The sequence below is a fragment of the Sminthopsis crassicaudata genome, chromosome 2, assembly GCF_048593235.1.
Source record: "Sminthopsis crassicaudata isolate SCR6 chromosome 2, ASM4859323v1, whole genome shotgun sequence".
Lineage (NCBI taxonomy): Eukaryota > Metazoa > Chordata > Mammalia > Dasyuromorphia > Dasyuridae > Sminthopsis > Sminthopsis crassicaudata.
The window spans coordinates 537,040,361-537,057,263 of NC_133618.1; the positions used below are offsets into that span (position 1 = coordinate 537,040,361).

General features: G+C 39.6%; 1 protein-coding gene across 1 annotated transcript in view; it reads left to right on the top strand.

The window, feature by feature from the left end:
- The first annotated feature begins 212 nt into the window (after nt 1–212).
- ITGA11 (integrin subunit alpha 11) overlaps nt 213–16,903 on the top strand; it is a 183,423-nt gene continuing 166,732 nt past the window's right edge. Inside the window, 1 exon segment of the mRNA XM_074294708.1 lies at nt 213–394. Within this exon segment, the coding sequence (XP_074150809.1) occupies nt 343–394 (52 nt within the window). The 5' untranslated portion in view covers nt 213–342.

Here is a 16,903-nt window from a genome sequence, read left to right on the forward strand (position 1 = left end):
CTAAGAAGTTTGAGGAGGGGAGAATGAGCATGTGGGAAATCGAGCCCTAGAGGGTGGGGGTGAAAGGGGGAGCGCTGTGAGCCAGGGGCTGGGCAGTTGCCCGCCCTAGAGCTAAAAGGCCAGAGCCAGCATTCCCGAATTGGAGGAGTGTCCTCGTTCCCTCCTCCCGGCTCTGCTAGACCCCTCCCACTTCCTCTCAATGAACTGCTCCTGTCAGGGAGCCTGAGGGGAGCTGGGGCAAAGACAAAACTTTCTCCCCAGCGCAGCAGGCTGACACTCTGGCTCGCTGCCTCCAGCGGCTGGTCTGAGCGAGAGGACCCGGTAGCCCCAGTAGCACTTGCCATGGCCTTGCCCAAAGGCTTCTTGGTAGCCTGGGTGCTCAGCCTATGGCCAGGTAAGTGCCTCCTTCGGGGTCTCAGTTCCTGAGTCCCTACTACCATCACCATCACCTCCACTGCGCTCAGGGAACTCTGTAGAGATTCGTAGGTCTGTACGTACTCCGGGAGTCCGGAGCCTCTTGAAGCAACGCGTAAGGATCTAAACTTTCCATGAATTTCTGCTGAGTCTAATATCAATCAAAGAGTCTTTTAAGGAAGAGGGGATGTAGAGGCTTCTTGGACTCTGGGGCTGCATTTTGTTGGGATTTGGTGTTTTGGTCTTTAAAAGTTGAAGAGGTAGAAGGAACGACTTAGCATCTGTCCTATAGAAACAGCTCCTGAGCTGTCACTGCTACATCTCTTGGTCCCGGGAGGCTAGACCAAGCCCGGGGCTGCCTAAAGGAGAAAGTGGAGAGTTAGAGCAGAAAGGGGTGGATGATAAAGACTCACCAGAGCCTAGGAAGGCTCTAGAGCTTGGGGGGGGGCTGGAACCCCTCCCTCCAAAGTGAGGAGAACTGGTGCAGTCCACGAGGTTGCCCGGCGAAGTTGATTTTCAGCTAGGATGGGCAGGCGTGAGTTGAGGACTCTCTCGCCTCTTATTTCTGGAGTCCAGTCTGAGGTTTCCGCAGGCTAGACCCTTGTCCCGGGTTTAAAAACAATTCTCTCCGAGCGGATCTGGATGCACTGGAGACGTTGCTGGAGCCTCCCGCTTTAGAAGTAGTTCAAATTTGGCTGGGACTGGGCGGGGGAGGGGCCATGTTGCCCATCACTTGGGTAACGGAATCCCCTGCCTCAAGAGAGCTGCACTAGCTGGCTTTGGTTCCTTAGGGACCACTGGAAACGTCATAGGATACTCCGGGCGAAAAAGGAGCATCTCCTCTCTCTCTCTCTCTCTCTCTCTCTCTCTCTTCCTTGCCCCCTTCCGAATTATGCAATTACTTAATAATCCAAGAGAAGCCGCAGCCTAGGCTCCCTCCTCCGACTAATCCAGACCATGTGTGCAAGCATATAACACGTTGACAAATTTGGATTTACTTTGTGCGCACAAGCCCTAAAGCGAGACTCCAGGCTCCCACCGACTCAGAGGGCGCTCAGCTCTGCAGCTAGCACCCGGGGTCCTGGCTCTCCCCCTCCCGGGTGGTTGGGAGCAGTTAAATACTCCTGTATGGCACGTGCCCAGACCCCGGAAGGGTGCGGTGGGCTCCTGTGAGCTTTGCAGTCAATGGCGGGGTTTTTGGTGATTTGGAAAATATATGTTTCTTTAAAATGAAGGTGAAGGGAAAGGAGGGAGAGAGATGTCTAACCCCTAGAAAGCCAGAGCCCAGTGAGCCCCAGCTAGAGAATGGAAAATCCTGGCTTCCGATTGAGACAAGGGCTCAAATTTTGACTGCTATTTTTTTTTTAAACAATTGAGCAGTTTCCTCGTTTGTAAAATGAGGGAGCTAGACAAGATAATATTTAAGGTCCCTTGCAGCTCTAATTCTGAATTCCTATGTATCATGTGGGTTCGAATCCTGCTTACAATCTACTTCTTGTGTCTCCAAGATCCCTTTCCAATTCTACTCTAAATAGAAATACTTCTAAACTATTAGGCAATTATTAAAGAGGGGACTTGAGTGTAAATAATCTTAAAAGATCTGAAATGGTCACACAAATGGAATTTTATTACGCCCTGTATGGATGGCTCTTGTAGAAAATATTCATATATAAATGAAATTTTCAAAAAAAAAATTTTTTTTAACTCCAAGGAGGTGGGGAGGGGGGATTGATGTTTAGAAATTTACTTGCCATTAAAAAAAAAAAAAACCAAAACTTTTTTTGTAAAACAGATGGTGATGATTTTTTGTAACCCATAGTATTGTGTTACAGTTCTGGGCATCGCATTTTAAGAGGATACCGCCAGGCTATAGTGCATGGGGGAGGGGAGGAGGTGTCTGGAAAACTATATTTTGTGAAGAAACTGGTGGTGATTAACCTCTAGAAGAGACCTCGGGGAATGAGATCGCTGTTTCCAAGTATTCGAAATGGTGTCATGTGGAAAAGGAATTAACTCTACTCTTTGGTGTTCCCGAGGAGACCCACATTCTTTCGTGGAAGGTTTAATTTTGTTGTTCTTTGTTTGCTTTTTAATTGGACCTGGGATTTCAATGGTTTAGGAAATGCCCGAGGAGCAAATGATCTCTAGGGAATCAGCTATAGAGTTGCCTGGAGCAGAGAGGTTGTGGCTTACCTAAATTCTTCAAATCTGTACATTTCAGAGATGGGACTTGAAGTTTGGTCTTAACTCCTGAGTTCTTCCTTTATCTCCTATGTCATATTACTGTCATATGTAATGTAATTACTATTATATGTTATATGCTCCCTGTTACTGGGAGTTTAAACAGAGAACAGGTAAACAATTATTTTTTAGGGGAATCCTGAGTGAATTTGGGACTTTGTATATTTGGACTTTCTTAATCATCAGTGAGCAAAGAATTGATTGGTAAGCACTCTCTTTATGGAAAACTGCTCTGGAAATAAATAAATATATAAGATCTAGTTTTAGGTTTCCCCCAGGAGCCTTCCTGTTTAATTAGAGGTAGAGCATATACATTTTAAAAGGTAACTGACCAAGAAAGTGTGTAGCAAGTACTAGAGAGTAGTGCAATGGGAATTCTGAGAAGCCTGTGGGCTGGATGGATCAGGGAAAAGCTTTATGAAGCAGGTGGCACCTGAATTTGACTGGAAGTGGTAGATAGATTTCAAAGTTCCCTTAAAGCGAATTCACTTTTATCCTAGTGCACTACTTCATAGGAATAGAATTGCCATAAGAACTGATCAATGAATTCTCCAAGAGTGGCACACAATTTAGTATCATTGGCAAAGAGAAACAGCCAGCCTCATTTAGTAGATAACATGCTGTATTTGAAGTAAAAAAAAAAATCTGAATTAAAATTTTGATTCTGCCATTTGATTTTTCTTGCCTTAGTTTCCTTTTCTGCAAAATGAAAAGTTAAAATTTTGGCAGCTAGATGGCAGTGAAGAAAGCACCAAGCCTAGAGTCAGGAAGATTCTTTTTGAGTCCAAATACAGCCTCAGTCATTTACTATCTGTGTGACCTTGGACAAGTGACTTTACCCTATTTGCTCAGTGTCTTCCTCTATAAAATGAGATGAAGAAGAAAAAGGCAAATTACCCCCAGTGATTTGCCAAGAAAATCCCGATTGAGGTTATGAAGAGTCAGACACAACTAAAAAATGACTGAACAACAAAACAAGGGGTTGGTCCAGATAGCCTCTAAGCTTATTTCTAAGCTCTAAATCTATGATTTTTATGATCATTCCAAAAACATTTTTCTACACTCTTTTCAACAACTTTTACAAATCAACATCATGACTTCCTTTGGGTAATGCATGGTGGTGAGCCTAAGGGTCTTATTTGTGTTTGACTTCAAGCTTCTTCCTCCTCCTATACACTTGGTGGCAAAGCTCTCAGTAAAATTGCTAAGTCCTCAGATATTATTTGCACCCATTTCCCACCTGTTTTCATTCTTTCTCCTCTCTTCCCTAGGTGTCCTCATGCTTCTCTATGCCCCAAAGTCCCCTAAATCATCTAGTTTTGCCCTCCCCCACTTTGTCCCTACCATCAATATTATCTCTCCCCCAAAAAATCCCATCTCTTACAATCGAATAGCAGCCAGATAGATATTAAGAGGAAAGCAAGGATATTAGGAGGAAACTAAGTCATACTAAAATGTGAATGACCGATTCGTGGCAGGGTATCAGTGTTGGCTTTGGTGTCTGAAAACCTTGATTTAAATTCTATCTCTATTACTTATTCTCCATGTGACCTGATTATTTACCCTTTTTGAGCTTCCTTTTTTTTTTTTTTTTTTTTTTTTTTTGTAAAATTTTGCAAAAATTTACATTTTGTAAAAATTCCCTTTCGACCCTAAATCTATTTATTTCCTAGGCCACTAAGTGGAGCCATAGTGCACAGACCACAATGCCTAAAGCAGAAAAGATCTGAATTCAGATTTAACCTTAGACACTAAGCAGCTAGATGACTCTGGGCAAGCTAGTTAATGTTTGCCTCAGTTTTTTCAACTCTAAAATGGAGGTAATAATAGCATCTATTTCCCAGGATTGTTCTGAAGACTAAATAAGATAGGCTCTATAAAGCACTTAGCACTATGCCTAACACATAATTAGTACTATATAAATGCTATGATTATTATGTTTCCTCCCTTAAAATAGAAACCATAGGGGGCAGCTAGCTGGTGAGATAGCGCAGTGCCCCTAAAGTCAGGAGGACTTGAATTCAAATCCAGCCTCAGACAATTTAACTCTTACTAGGTATGTAAACCTGGGCAAGTCACTTAACCCTAACTGTTTCCCCAAAACCAACTAAAAACAAAACAAAACAAAAAAACAGATCATCTAATCATAAATATAAACCTTGTCATCTGGTCCCACCCCCTCTTTTTACAAGTGAAGAACCCAAGACCCCAGGAGATGAATGATTTGCCCACTTACATAAGTAGTAAGTGAAAGAGACAAGGATTCCAACATCAGCACAAAAATTATCAGCTTCCCCCTCTGTGACCCCTTTAACTTTCCGTTCAGCCATTCATCTCTATCTCTGCCTATAAATATTTCCTTTTATGCGGTTGTATTCAGTTCACTATTCTGTTCTTTTGGCTGTGCTTCCTTCTCTTTGTATTATTTAAATGGGTTTCCCCAGATTTCTTTATATTATTCCTATTTACCAACATTATAAAATCCTGTGACCTTAATGAACTCTACAACTCTGTGGTCTGGTTTACATTTAGGACTAAACAAGTATCAGCAACAGGATTTGAATCCAAGCTTTACTGATTCTAAGTTGAGCATTGTCCATGCATATGCCATAATTTCTTTAATCATTCCCTAATTCTTAGATTTTTGGTTGTTTCTAATTTTTATGCAATGACAAAAATGCTGCTAAAAATATCTTTGGACATAGAGCTTTTGATGAATGACTTCAGATGGGAGTCTGCTAGGAGAATCTTAATTGGCTATCTCTTTATAGGAGATTCCTTTTTTTTTTTAATTGAGACACCAATGCCTAATTTAGTATTTAAAATTTTTCTGTTTTGATCTAATCCCATTGGAATTATCGCTTAAAATGTTCAAACCAAGAGAAGCTACTACCCAAACTCTTTTCAGGGATATTTGTATTTTAAAAGAGATGACTTGTTGACCAAGATTAAATGCAAAAATTTTAGGCACTGTCCCACAAGAAAAGAGAAAAAATTCAGCCTGCCTCAAGGGAACATTGATGACGAGTGGGGAGACTGAAGTAACCCCTTAAGATACATTAAGTGGGGCAACTACCCATTCCACTTATGATAAAGCTGGTTCTGCTTAAAGAGACAGAATTTGGTCCTAAATTGAGAATCACAGAATATCAGAGTTGAGAGGAAATTCAAAGGCTATCTACTTCAGCCCATGCCTGAAATAGAAACGAGTAACTCATCCCTAGATCTTCATAGTCCTTTCATGAAGGGAAACCCATTGCTTCCTAAGACAACTCATTTCACTTTTGGCCAGCTCTGCTCCAGAGGAAGTGTTTCCTTTCCTCAGGCCCAAATTTCACTTTTTTACCATTTCCTGCCTAGTGGCCCCCAGTACTTCCCTCTGGGGCCAAACAAAATACACCCAATTCCTCTTCAAATAGTCAAAGGGAGTTCTCAAGTCACCACAAAGTCTTTTCTTCTCAAGCTAAAAGTCCTCAGTTCTTTTAACCAAACCTCCTGTGTCCTGAACTCAGAACATTTGACAAGAGAGCTCTTTTTTAAATGATTTTTCCTGGGTGCCTTTGGGATATAAAAAATGTCAAAGGAGATGGATACTTACCATTATAGAAGCTCTGAGATGTGATGGATGCTAGTTATTAGAGAAAAGGCATCTTCTAGGAAAAGTAAAAACAAGTGGACATTTTGGTCCCCATATTTGTACAAACTCATCTCTGCTCTTCACTGCTCCTAAGACTAAAGGTGTTGAAGAACTGGGAGAAGTAGGAAGCATGGGGTGCAAACTGCAAGAACCCATGGATTTAAACAACACCTCCCATCAAAACTTTAAAGTTCTCATTTTCTACAATCAATATATTAACTCATTCACACACCACTAATCTTGGAATAAAGTCCCTTCCTCCTACAATATACATACATTTCCTTTGGCTACATGTAATCCTTTGACAACATTTCCTTTCTTCCCCTTTAAGGTTAATGCTGAGGTTTAAATGCTGTAAGGTTAATGCTAAGGTTAAAATAAACCTAATTTTACTTCTATGGAAGTGTCATAGGGTAATGGCAAGAAGAAGTAGACAGACATAGCCATGGGCTTGAACTTGGCAGTATTAGATAATGACACAGTAATTTTTCTTTAATTTATTTTTAATTTAACTTTTTTTCAATTAACAAAAACAAATTTTTCTTCCTCCCACATGCCCCAATGGAAAAAATCTTTTGTACAAAAAAGTTCATTTACCATGGCCCAAATTATTAAACATCATTTTGATGAGACAGCAAGTGTCCTGAGAGTTAAGATTAAAAAGAGATCTGGGTCTAAAAAGTACAAAGGCAGCTACACTGTTCTCTCCCAAGTAGATGGAACATAGATGGTGTTTGAAGGAGTTAATATAGTGATTGTATATAAAGGAAAGAAGGAAGGAAGGAAGGAAGGAAGGAAGGAAGGAAGGAAGGAAGGAAGGAAGGAAGGAAGGAAGGAAGGAAGGAAGGAAGGAAGGAAGGAAGGAAGGAAGGAAGGAAGGAAGGAAGGAAGGAAGAATCCTACAGGACTTGGAGTCAAAAGATCTATGTTTAAATGCTGCCATATTATGAATTCTCTCACAAAGACATGAAAACCTAAAGAGCATTAGAAATGCAATTTGGGAATGAAACAACTGGTTTAGGAAGATGGAATCTGAGAACAGGATGTAGATTTCTAGACTGCAACTTAAAATAGAGGAATGATTGACTCTTGGTCAGGGATGGAAAATAAGAGTCAGTAAAAAAAAAACTTTTTAGGGAAATTTAGTTATTTGATCACAAGGTCTATAATTATAATTGAAAATAGAAGAATTAGAGTAAAAACTATTCATACATCTACCAAGGCAGATATCATAGAAAAATACAAAGGAATAATATTAGTGGAGAGAATCGCTAATTCACAGGAGACTATATTAGAAAAAGAGGCCAGTAATAAAACGCATGACCTCAGATGGTTCTACAAAAATCCCCAGAGTATGGGAAATAAACTAGAGTTCTTTGTCAAAGGTGGTAAATTTTACTTCACTGATGTCACTAAGAGTGGATGGCATATGGCTTATGGCTAATATGTGATTATAGATATGAGAGAGTATGCCATATTCAAATGGAACCAATTGATGAAAGAAACATAAGTATAACATTTTATATCAAAATAGATTTATGTAGGAAACTGGTAACCATGACGAAGAACATCTATGGAAGATCACTGGAAGGAGAAATAAAAGATATTATGATGAGACTATATTACAAATCCCAGCCAGAAGGATAAAATAAGATTATTTCAGAACTAGATTGGAGGGATAGCTAGATAATGCAGTGGATAGAACCTGTCCTGGAGTTAGGAAGATCTGAGTTCAAATCCAGCCTCAGACACTTAATACTTTCTAGCTGTGTGATTCTGGGAAAGTTACTTAATGACAACTGCCTTGCAAAAAAGTTAAATTTAAATTTTTTTAAGTTTTAAAAAAGAAGTTGGTTGGTAATCTAGTGCATTGTTTTTATTGGAGACTTGCCATGTAGAGAAGATTTTAAATTCTTTGTCTTAATTGAAACTTTATTCTTCAAAATTTGGAGGCAGCAACAAGGAGAGCCTTTGATACATGATTCTGATCCAAAGGAAGATCTTATGGTTAAAACAGAAATGATAGAAATTTGAGAAGAATAATCCCACAGTACCTTAGAGTTTACAATAAATAGGAGAAGGGAATTCTGATATCCACCATAGATTTAGGGAGCTTGACTTTCAGAGAGTTCCAAGAATGGATCCTAATATCATCCAAAATTTTACAGAAGTAGTATTGAGGATAGGATGGGATGGGATGGGATCGACAGGATGCTCTGAAGATCTAAATTCTAATGATAACACAATTCCAGGAATAAAAAAAAAAAGAGCAATAGTCTAAGAAGACTTGTGTGAATATAGAGGAAACTAATGATTATAATTAACACTTTAAAAAGTCATAAACAGAAATGGAAGAAAGGGAAAGAAAATGAGAACTAATACAAAATTTGGCTTATGGTCCTATAACAATAGTGTCCAGATACAAAAGTTCAGAATGTGTATGAAAGACTAAAAAAGATTTCTTAACTTCTTGGTTAGGGATAAGATCAAAAGAGGGACGGGACTACCACTGTTTGAGATGAATGAGAAGATGACCTTTGACTTAGAGAACAGACCTGCTATCTCTCTTTTGTCTGCCAAGTAAAACTATGTTCCAAATAAGAATAGAATAAAAATAATTAACAAGGAGTTAAAACTCAAGACATGTGTGGGGATAAAAGAACACCTCGCTGACATCAATGAGCTCAACTCACTAGTCACAGACAAAAGAGTTCCCTACACACTGAAAGAATTGCTAGATTTGATTGATGAATTGGTCAAACTTGAACATTTGTGATGCCTGGAAATGACAAAGTATATCAGTATTTTAATGGGGAATTTTCAAGTCTCCTCTGCCATATTTGTAGAAAAAAAGGAAGAGATGTGGGCTAGATTATAGTGTAATTTGGTGGATTTCAGTCTGAATGACTGACCCTAAAATGTTATCATTAATCAATCGATGTCAACCCAGCAGAAGTTCTGTAGTAGAGCACCCCTAGAAATCTGTCCTTATCTTTGAACTATTCAACATTTTTACTAGTGTCATGGAGGAAGGTATAAATGTCATTCCTTTCAAATACTAATAATAGTGCTTATATAGCACAGTGTTCAGTGCTTTACATGTATTAACAAATATTCTCTTGGTAAAACAATACAAGTGGATTCTTTGGGTCCCACACTTTTATAAACTCATCTCTACTTTTCAGACATTTATTAGCTATGGGACCCTGGGCAAGTCACATAACCCTGTTTGATTCAATTCTCTCATACTTACAACCTTGGAAAATAGATGTTGTTATTATTCCTATCTTACAAATGAGGAAACTGAGGCAAACAGGTTGCTCAGAGTCATATAGCTAGTATATCTCTGATTCTGGGTTTGAGCTCAACTCCTCTTCATTCCAAATGTAGCATTTTATTCACCAGGCTATGTAGTTGTCTCCTTAAATATCAAACCAAATTGAATATTTTCCTCTTAAGGCAATTGGATGCCCTTGAACCATGGAATGATATTGCCAGAACAGTGCTTAAATTATATTGTAGCTATATGAAAGATAGATTGGAGAAGGAAGATACTGATGTGGGTTGTCTACGTAAGAGGATATTACAAAAGTCCAAGCAGGACTTCCTAAGATGCTAAACTGTGAAAGAATAAAGAGAAATAATGTGGGAGATAGTGTATAGGACAAATGGCTGGATTCTATGGGTGAGAAAAGAGTATCATGGATGGCTCTAGGCTTATGAACATGGGGAAGATGTAATGTTCTCAACAAACATGGAAATGTAGAAAAAGAGGTAAACTGAGGAGAAAAAATGGATTCTATTTTGAACATGTTGGGCTGGTTATTTGGGACTAGATCAAGGGACAAGATTAGGAGGATTAAAACTGGATAAATGGATTGGGAAGCTATGTGCAAAGATCATAATTAAAAACATGGGAGCACTTGAGATCACCAAAGGAAAAAGAAGGAAGGGAACTCAAGACAAATAGATCCTCATGTTTATGGAATAAGCAATGAATGAGGATTCAGTAACCAAAACTGGGTAAGAATAGAAAGAAAAATTACAGCAAAGAATAATAGTGGAGAAAGCAATGGAAAAGAAGAAGAGATAATAGTCTTCCATCTAAAAAATACCTAACAAAAGTTTCAGGGAAGTCAGGAAGAATAAAAACTAAGAAAAAGTCATTGGATGAGTGAGCAAATTAATTAATGCTCTATTGACCAATACAAGTGATTCAAACTATAATAAAGTGCATGTGACTGATAGCATAGTCTTTTCTAAGAAAAAGTTTGAACTAAGCATCATTGCAGTTGGTTCTGCAGTCAGAAAGACTCCCAGGTCAGACCTGGCTCAGACATTCATTGTGTGACTCTGGTTTAATCATGTCTGACTCTTCATGATCCCATTTGGGGTTTTCTTGACAACGATACCGGAGTGTTTTGCCATTTTCTTTTCGAGTTAATTTTTTACAGATGAGGAAACTGAGGCAAACAGATGTCATTTTCGATGCTTCTGCATTCATCCTTTTACAAAAACATCTCTGGTTTTCACTATTTACTATGACTCTGAGCAAGTCACTTAACTCTGCTTACCTCAGTTTCCTCTTCTGTAAAATGATCTGGAAAAGGAATTGACAAACTCCTCTGGTATCTTTGCCAAGGAAACCCCAAATGTGGTCATAAAGAGCTGGGCACAACATCTATTGATGAACATCAAAAACACCCAGGCTGAAAATGAAAGGGTTACTCGCAGACCCAATCCTAGCACTGGTTACACAATAGCTTAGCTTTGACTTGTTTTGTTCCTTGACTGGACCAGCTTGCTTCTTCCTAGGCAATCAGATGGCCTTTCCCCCAAAGCTCACCACACTGATGGTAAACAGTGTCAGCACCCCAGTGATATCACCCTCCACAGACCAAAACTCTCCAATTTAAGATATCTGCCAGCATCAATTTCCCTGGCAGCCAGAATATATATGAGTATATGTTGCCATACCTACCAGCTACTCGCAAGTTAGTATGAATTAGTCTATCAAATCCTTTCTTCTTTGACAGATAGTGAAATTTTTGTGGAAGAAAATAGGTGAAAGTTTGGGACATGGGCATTGATGGGGAAAAGCAGATTCACAAATCTAGAACTAGAAGGAACCTCAGAAAAAAAAATCTAGTGGAAAGTGAGTTCCCGAGGTCACAGATGCAGTAAACAAAACAGAGTTAAGAGTCAAATTCTGTCCTCAGATTCCAGAGCCAATTTCTTGTTTGGGGTTTTTTGGGTGGTTGTTTTTATTGTTTATTTGATTGTTGGGGAGGGATGTTTGTTTTTAGCAGTGGGGAACTTGGAATATGAAGATAGATCTCTTTCAGCATAAAGAGTCCTTTTCACCATTTTGCCTAAGGCTAGCCCTGCTTGGTCTCTATTATTATTATTATTATTATTATTATTATTATTATTATTATTATTATTATTATTATTACTATCATCACATAATCATTACTTCTAATAATAGTAGCTAGAGTTTGCAAAGCACTTTATAAATATTATCTCATTTTAGCCTAATAACCCTGGCAATAGGTGCTATTATTGCCCTCTTTTTACAGATCAACAAACTGCCAGGGTCACCCAGTTACTGGGTCTGAGGTTAGATCTGAATTCAGGCTATAGTTTAACAATCCAGTCACTGGGCTACTTAGGTACTTTCATCCTGCTTTTCAGCCTATTTCTTCCTAGTCAGTGATACAGGATCCACTAAAATTCAAGCTCCATCCAAAAGGAACTCTAATCCTCCCCTCTCACAGGTAACCCACAAGTTTCCTAGCCCTGCCCAATGGCCCTGTCCCCTCGGCAGGGGGGTATTTAGTCTACTGAGAAGTTGGGATCAGGACAGGGCATGACTACATCACTCTTGGGAATTTGGATTTGTGTCAAGACGTTTATCCACAGGGCACTAGGGGTTGGAGGGAGGCAGAGAGAGAGACAAGACGCATGGAAGATTTGTATTAGTCATCTTGCAAACCAAAAACCAGGCCCAGAGATTATAAAACTATATACTATGACCTGTATATCATAAGATGTACTCTGTCAGAGCCAGGAGACAAAACTGTGTACAATTAGAAATGCTGAGCATATTCCAGCTGCTAAGGTTTTCCCTTACATCTGCTGTGGGTTTAGAGTTAGTCACATCATCGGTTACTCTCTGTCTCAGATAGTGTCTTTGTAAGAAACTGCTAATGGCTAACTCCTTGATAAATGTCTTAAGAGAGAATTTCTCTTCCCTTCCCTTGCCCAGAGATAAAGTTGGTAGGGACTTCCTGGGCTTGATGTAACTCTTGTTCGTGCCCTTCTCCCAAAGCCCTGCCTTCTAGCCAACTCTAATTTCTAAGAGTCACCCATCCCCACCTGGGTCTGCCTGCCTTCCTTAGGTGGTATCCCCTATCTTGGATCTCCTTTCCCCTTTCATTCCTCCATCAAAACAGTTCAGGCAAATGGTTCTTTTTGAGAAGGATCATGGTATTGTTGATTATTAGAAATGGTGGGAACATAGAGTTTTTTTTAATGTAATACATGGAAGCTTTAATAACATGCTTTAGGCAACCTCATGACCCCCTTCTCCAACATTCAGTCCAATGCTTGGCATGTGGAAAGTATTTAATAAAATGTTCTTCCTTCATTCATTCTTAAAGTGTTATCCATCGCAAGGCTTTTTGTCTCATAAGTGGAAAATTTGCCTTAATCTAAAAAACTGCCCAATGCCCTCCATCCCTGCTAGTATGTAAGTCCTATGAGGGGAAGAGAGACATAGTGCTTGGCACATAAGCTAGTACATGAAGAATCAGGGTGGGGAAAACCAAGCACCCATCTGTGACATAGGCCAATAGTGTGAAGTTGCTTGAGATACACACAGATTAAGGCACTTACCGAGAATCACTGGTGTCAGAGGTGGGATGGATCCTAGGTCTTTGGGGTATTAAGTAATACAGTGGATAGAGCGCCAAAGCTTGAGTAAGGAAGACCTAGTGGCCCTGGGCAAGTTACTTAACCTCTATTTATTTGCCTCAGTTCCTTGTCTATAAAATGGGACACACTGAAGAAGGAAATGACAAACCACTCAAATATCTTTTCCAGGAATACTCCATAGACAAAGTTTGTAAGGTTAGGTAGAATCAGACCTTAGTGAACAACTCCCATTCCTCCATCATTCCAGGCTGTCTCAGATATACCTTGCATATCTTAGGCACTTAATAAATGTTGAATCAGATTGGATTGATCAAACCCTATTAACAGAAATATCAGTGATCACAATAGGCCTTTGAGAAATATTGGCAGGTTATTTGAAGGATGAGGGTTGCCCTGTTGATAGTTCCATCAGGATCCTCTAACTCAGTGAAAGCTCTAGACTCTCTAAGGAAAGCCCAGAGATCCAGGATGATTTTTGGAAGATGGTTTGCATCCCTGTGGGTACTGCTCTGAGCTGGGCAGAGTTTTTCCATGGTGGCATGTGGGTCATGTTATACCAGTGTTGCTATGGCAATTGCCAACAAACACAGCCAGGCCCACGATGACACTGATAATCAGAAAGTGTGATTCCCTCCCCTCTGACATATGTCTGACAGGTTTCTTCCCTGTAGTTCTCTCCAGCTGATCCTCATGCCACCAGAAAGCCTGAAGATTTCTAGAGAAAGGAGGGAAATACTATGAAGTAGGTATCCTGGACCTTCACTTCTGCCTCCCTTTTTCCACTTTGCCACACACTTCTCTGTCCTTTTCCCTTCCTTTCAGCTGTCCTCTCCCCATTATCACCCCCTCTAAATCCCAGTCTGCTCAGACAGCCTTAGACTACAATGGAACTAACTCGTCCACACTGAGATCCTAGATATGGAATATGAAACAGCTATTGTGTGATAGAAAGACTTGGATTTTGGATTGAAGAAACTCAGGTGGCTTCCAGATCAATCACTGAGTCAACTCAGTGTACTAGAACTTCTCAATTTCCTTCTCCATAAAAAAGATTGAGATTAAAATTCTTCCATCTCTAAAGTTTTATAAAGACAGAAATTTATTAAATACTTTCTTTGGGATAGATACTATCCTAAGCAGTGGGGATATAAATCCAAGCAAGCAAGACTTCCTATCCCATCAGGGAGCTTATATTCTAATATTGGCCCAGAGGCCAGGGGATGGGAGTGGTTGGGAAAGAACCACACTTATATGGAGCTAGAGATGGAAGAGAGGAGGAATACATTTGCAGGAAATGGTGGGCAGACCATGGGAAAGTGAAATGGTATCCTATTTCTGGGCCAGATTAGTCAAAAGTTCAACTATAAGAGCCCATTCCCAGAGACAAGAATCAAAGTTGGGGGAGTAGGGAGATGGGATGTAGGATGCGGGAGAGGGAGAAGGGAGAAGGGAGATGACGATGATGGTCCAAGCACGAGAATCATTCTGTGGAGATGTTTCTAAGTTACACAATTTCCTGAGCCTCAGTTTTCTTCCTCTGTTAAACAGGGATGATAGTTGCTTTGATAATCAAATTAGCTAACATATATATAGTGGATCCTTGAAGATCACACAAGATAATGTGTAAAATGTTGATTTAAATGTTTACTCTTATGATTAACTTTTGGAGAGTGTAAAGTGTAACTCAGGGGAAAGAATTCCAAATGGTAAACTTTTAGGTTCTTGGGCAGGATATTCAGATCATACTACATGATTCCCCAGCTTAGAAGAAAGTTAATACTTTTCCACCTAGATGGAGCCATGGAATCCACTGAGCTGGGAGGCAAGTAGAAGAGTGAATTTTAAAGGAATGAAATTCATGTTAAAACTGAGTTACTTAGAAGGTGCTTTTCCAATGAATGCCCTGAGACCGCTTCCTGAGTGATTAGTGGGGAGCCACAAGAGTTTGACGCCATGTTCTCAAAACTGCCACATTATCCTATTTATCTTTAGTCTTACTCCTCCCTCTGTCAGCACATGCTAAGCCAAAAAGGCACAAGCAACTGCAAAAAGCCAAATAGCCTGATTCTTTGGCCTTTTTCTGGCCTTCAGGTATTTTATGGTGGTTTGGAAACTACAATATTGCTCCAAGCCTCCAGGCTTTGGAAATGATTTAAGGTAAATAGCCCAGAAAATTATGGAATGCTCTATCTGGAAAATTCTTAAGAAGTCATCTAGTTCTAACCTTGTTTTTTTATTGTTCTTTTTTTTTTTTTTTTTTTTGGATTTTTTTTGTTTGTTTGTTTGTTTGTTTTGGTAGAAGAGGATGCCACAAGATCAGGAGAGTTTAAATGACTTGTCCTTAGTCACACATAGTGAAAGAACCAAATCTAAAATCCCAGTCCAAAGTTCTTCCCACAATATCACACTGCCTAGTTACCATCTTTTTCACTCCAACTATAGATCAGGAAAACTGATAAGAACTAGATCAAGCCAGAGTCAGTTTGGAGAGGTGAAGGAATGTGTCACAATCAAATGATGAGGTGAAATTCAGAAATCAGAATATAAGCAAACACTGGAAACAATAGAAAGTAGCAACAGATAAAGTGGTAGTGATGACATAGAAGCAAATTTGGCTTGCCATGTGCTTATAAGATCAAAATACAATACTGAAGATAACAAAACATTGTTCTTTGCTGTCTCAAAACCCTCCCTATTTGAATGGGTATTGAATTAAGTATTTGAATGAGCACTGAATAATAATTAAGAGACTAATGTTTTGATCCAACTTCTCTCACTACATAGCCTAGGTCAAGTGACATGGTCTCTCAAAGATTCTATTTCCTCATCTTTGAAATAAGAAGTTTGCTGTGACCCTGGATATCTTAGAATCAGCTGGAGTCAGGATAAGCAAAAGTCTTTATTCTTGGTCTTTTGGGGTCGATCTCCACACCTCCTTCCTCTCTCTCCATCACCAAAGATGATCCTCCTCCTCCTACTACACCCACTGATCTCTCCTCCCTTCTCTCACCACACCCATAGATCCAGCCAGCACAGAGCTGAGTAGGGTCATCCTCCAAGCATGTTAATAGAGAATTGACCAATTGGTAATTAGCCTTAAGTGCTAGGTAATCTTGCATTAAGTGCATCTGCTCAGTTCTAGCCCTTTACAAGAATTGAGAAATTGGAAGAAATTGGGGAAAAAAAACCCTTCCCAAAGTATCATTTTTTTAAAGACATGAAAAAGAAAGGTTTGATCAGAAAAGAGGTGATCCAGTTGTACAGCCAGGACAACAAGTAATTGATGGGTGGTTCTAGAAATACAATAATACCTACAGAATATTAATGAGTTCCAGATTGAGTCCTCTTATTTGATGGTTGGTTGTTAGATTCTTACTAAGTGCTAAGTCGATCCTTAACAATTCTCTAGCTCAGAGTTCACACCTTTAGTTCAAACAAGCAATTTCATTGGTTTAAGAATTTCCTACAAGCCCCTGGAGTAAACACAAGCCCTTTCTCTGGGAGGATAAAAGGAGAAGTTGGAATCTGGAGAGCAGTCTGGATTGAGTCAAAGACAAGATGTCCCATGAATTCACAAGTCCAGCAATCCCACACTTTTGGAGGGGAAGGCTCCAGAAGCCTCCCAAGAAATCTGCTCACAGAGGAAAAGATTATACAGAAAAGAAACCTCCTCCC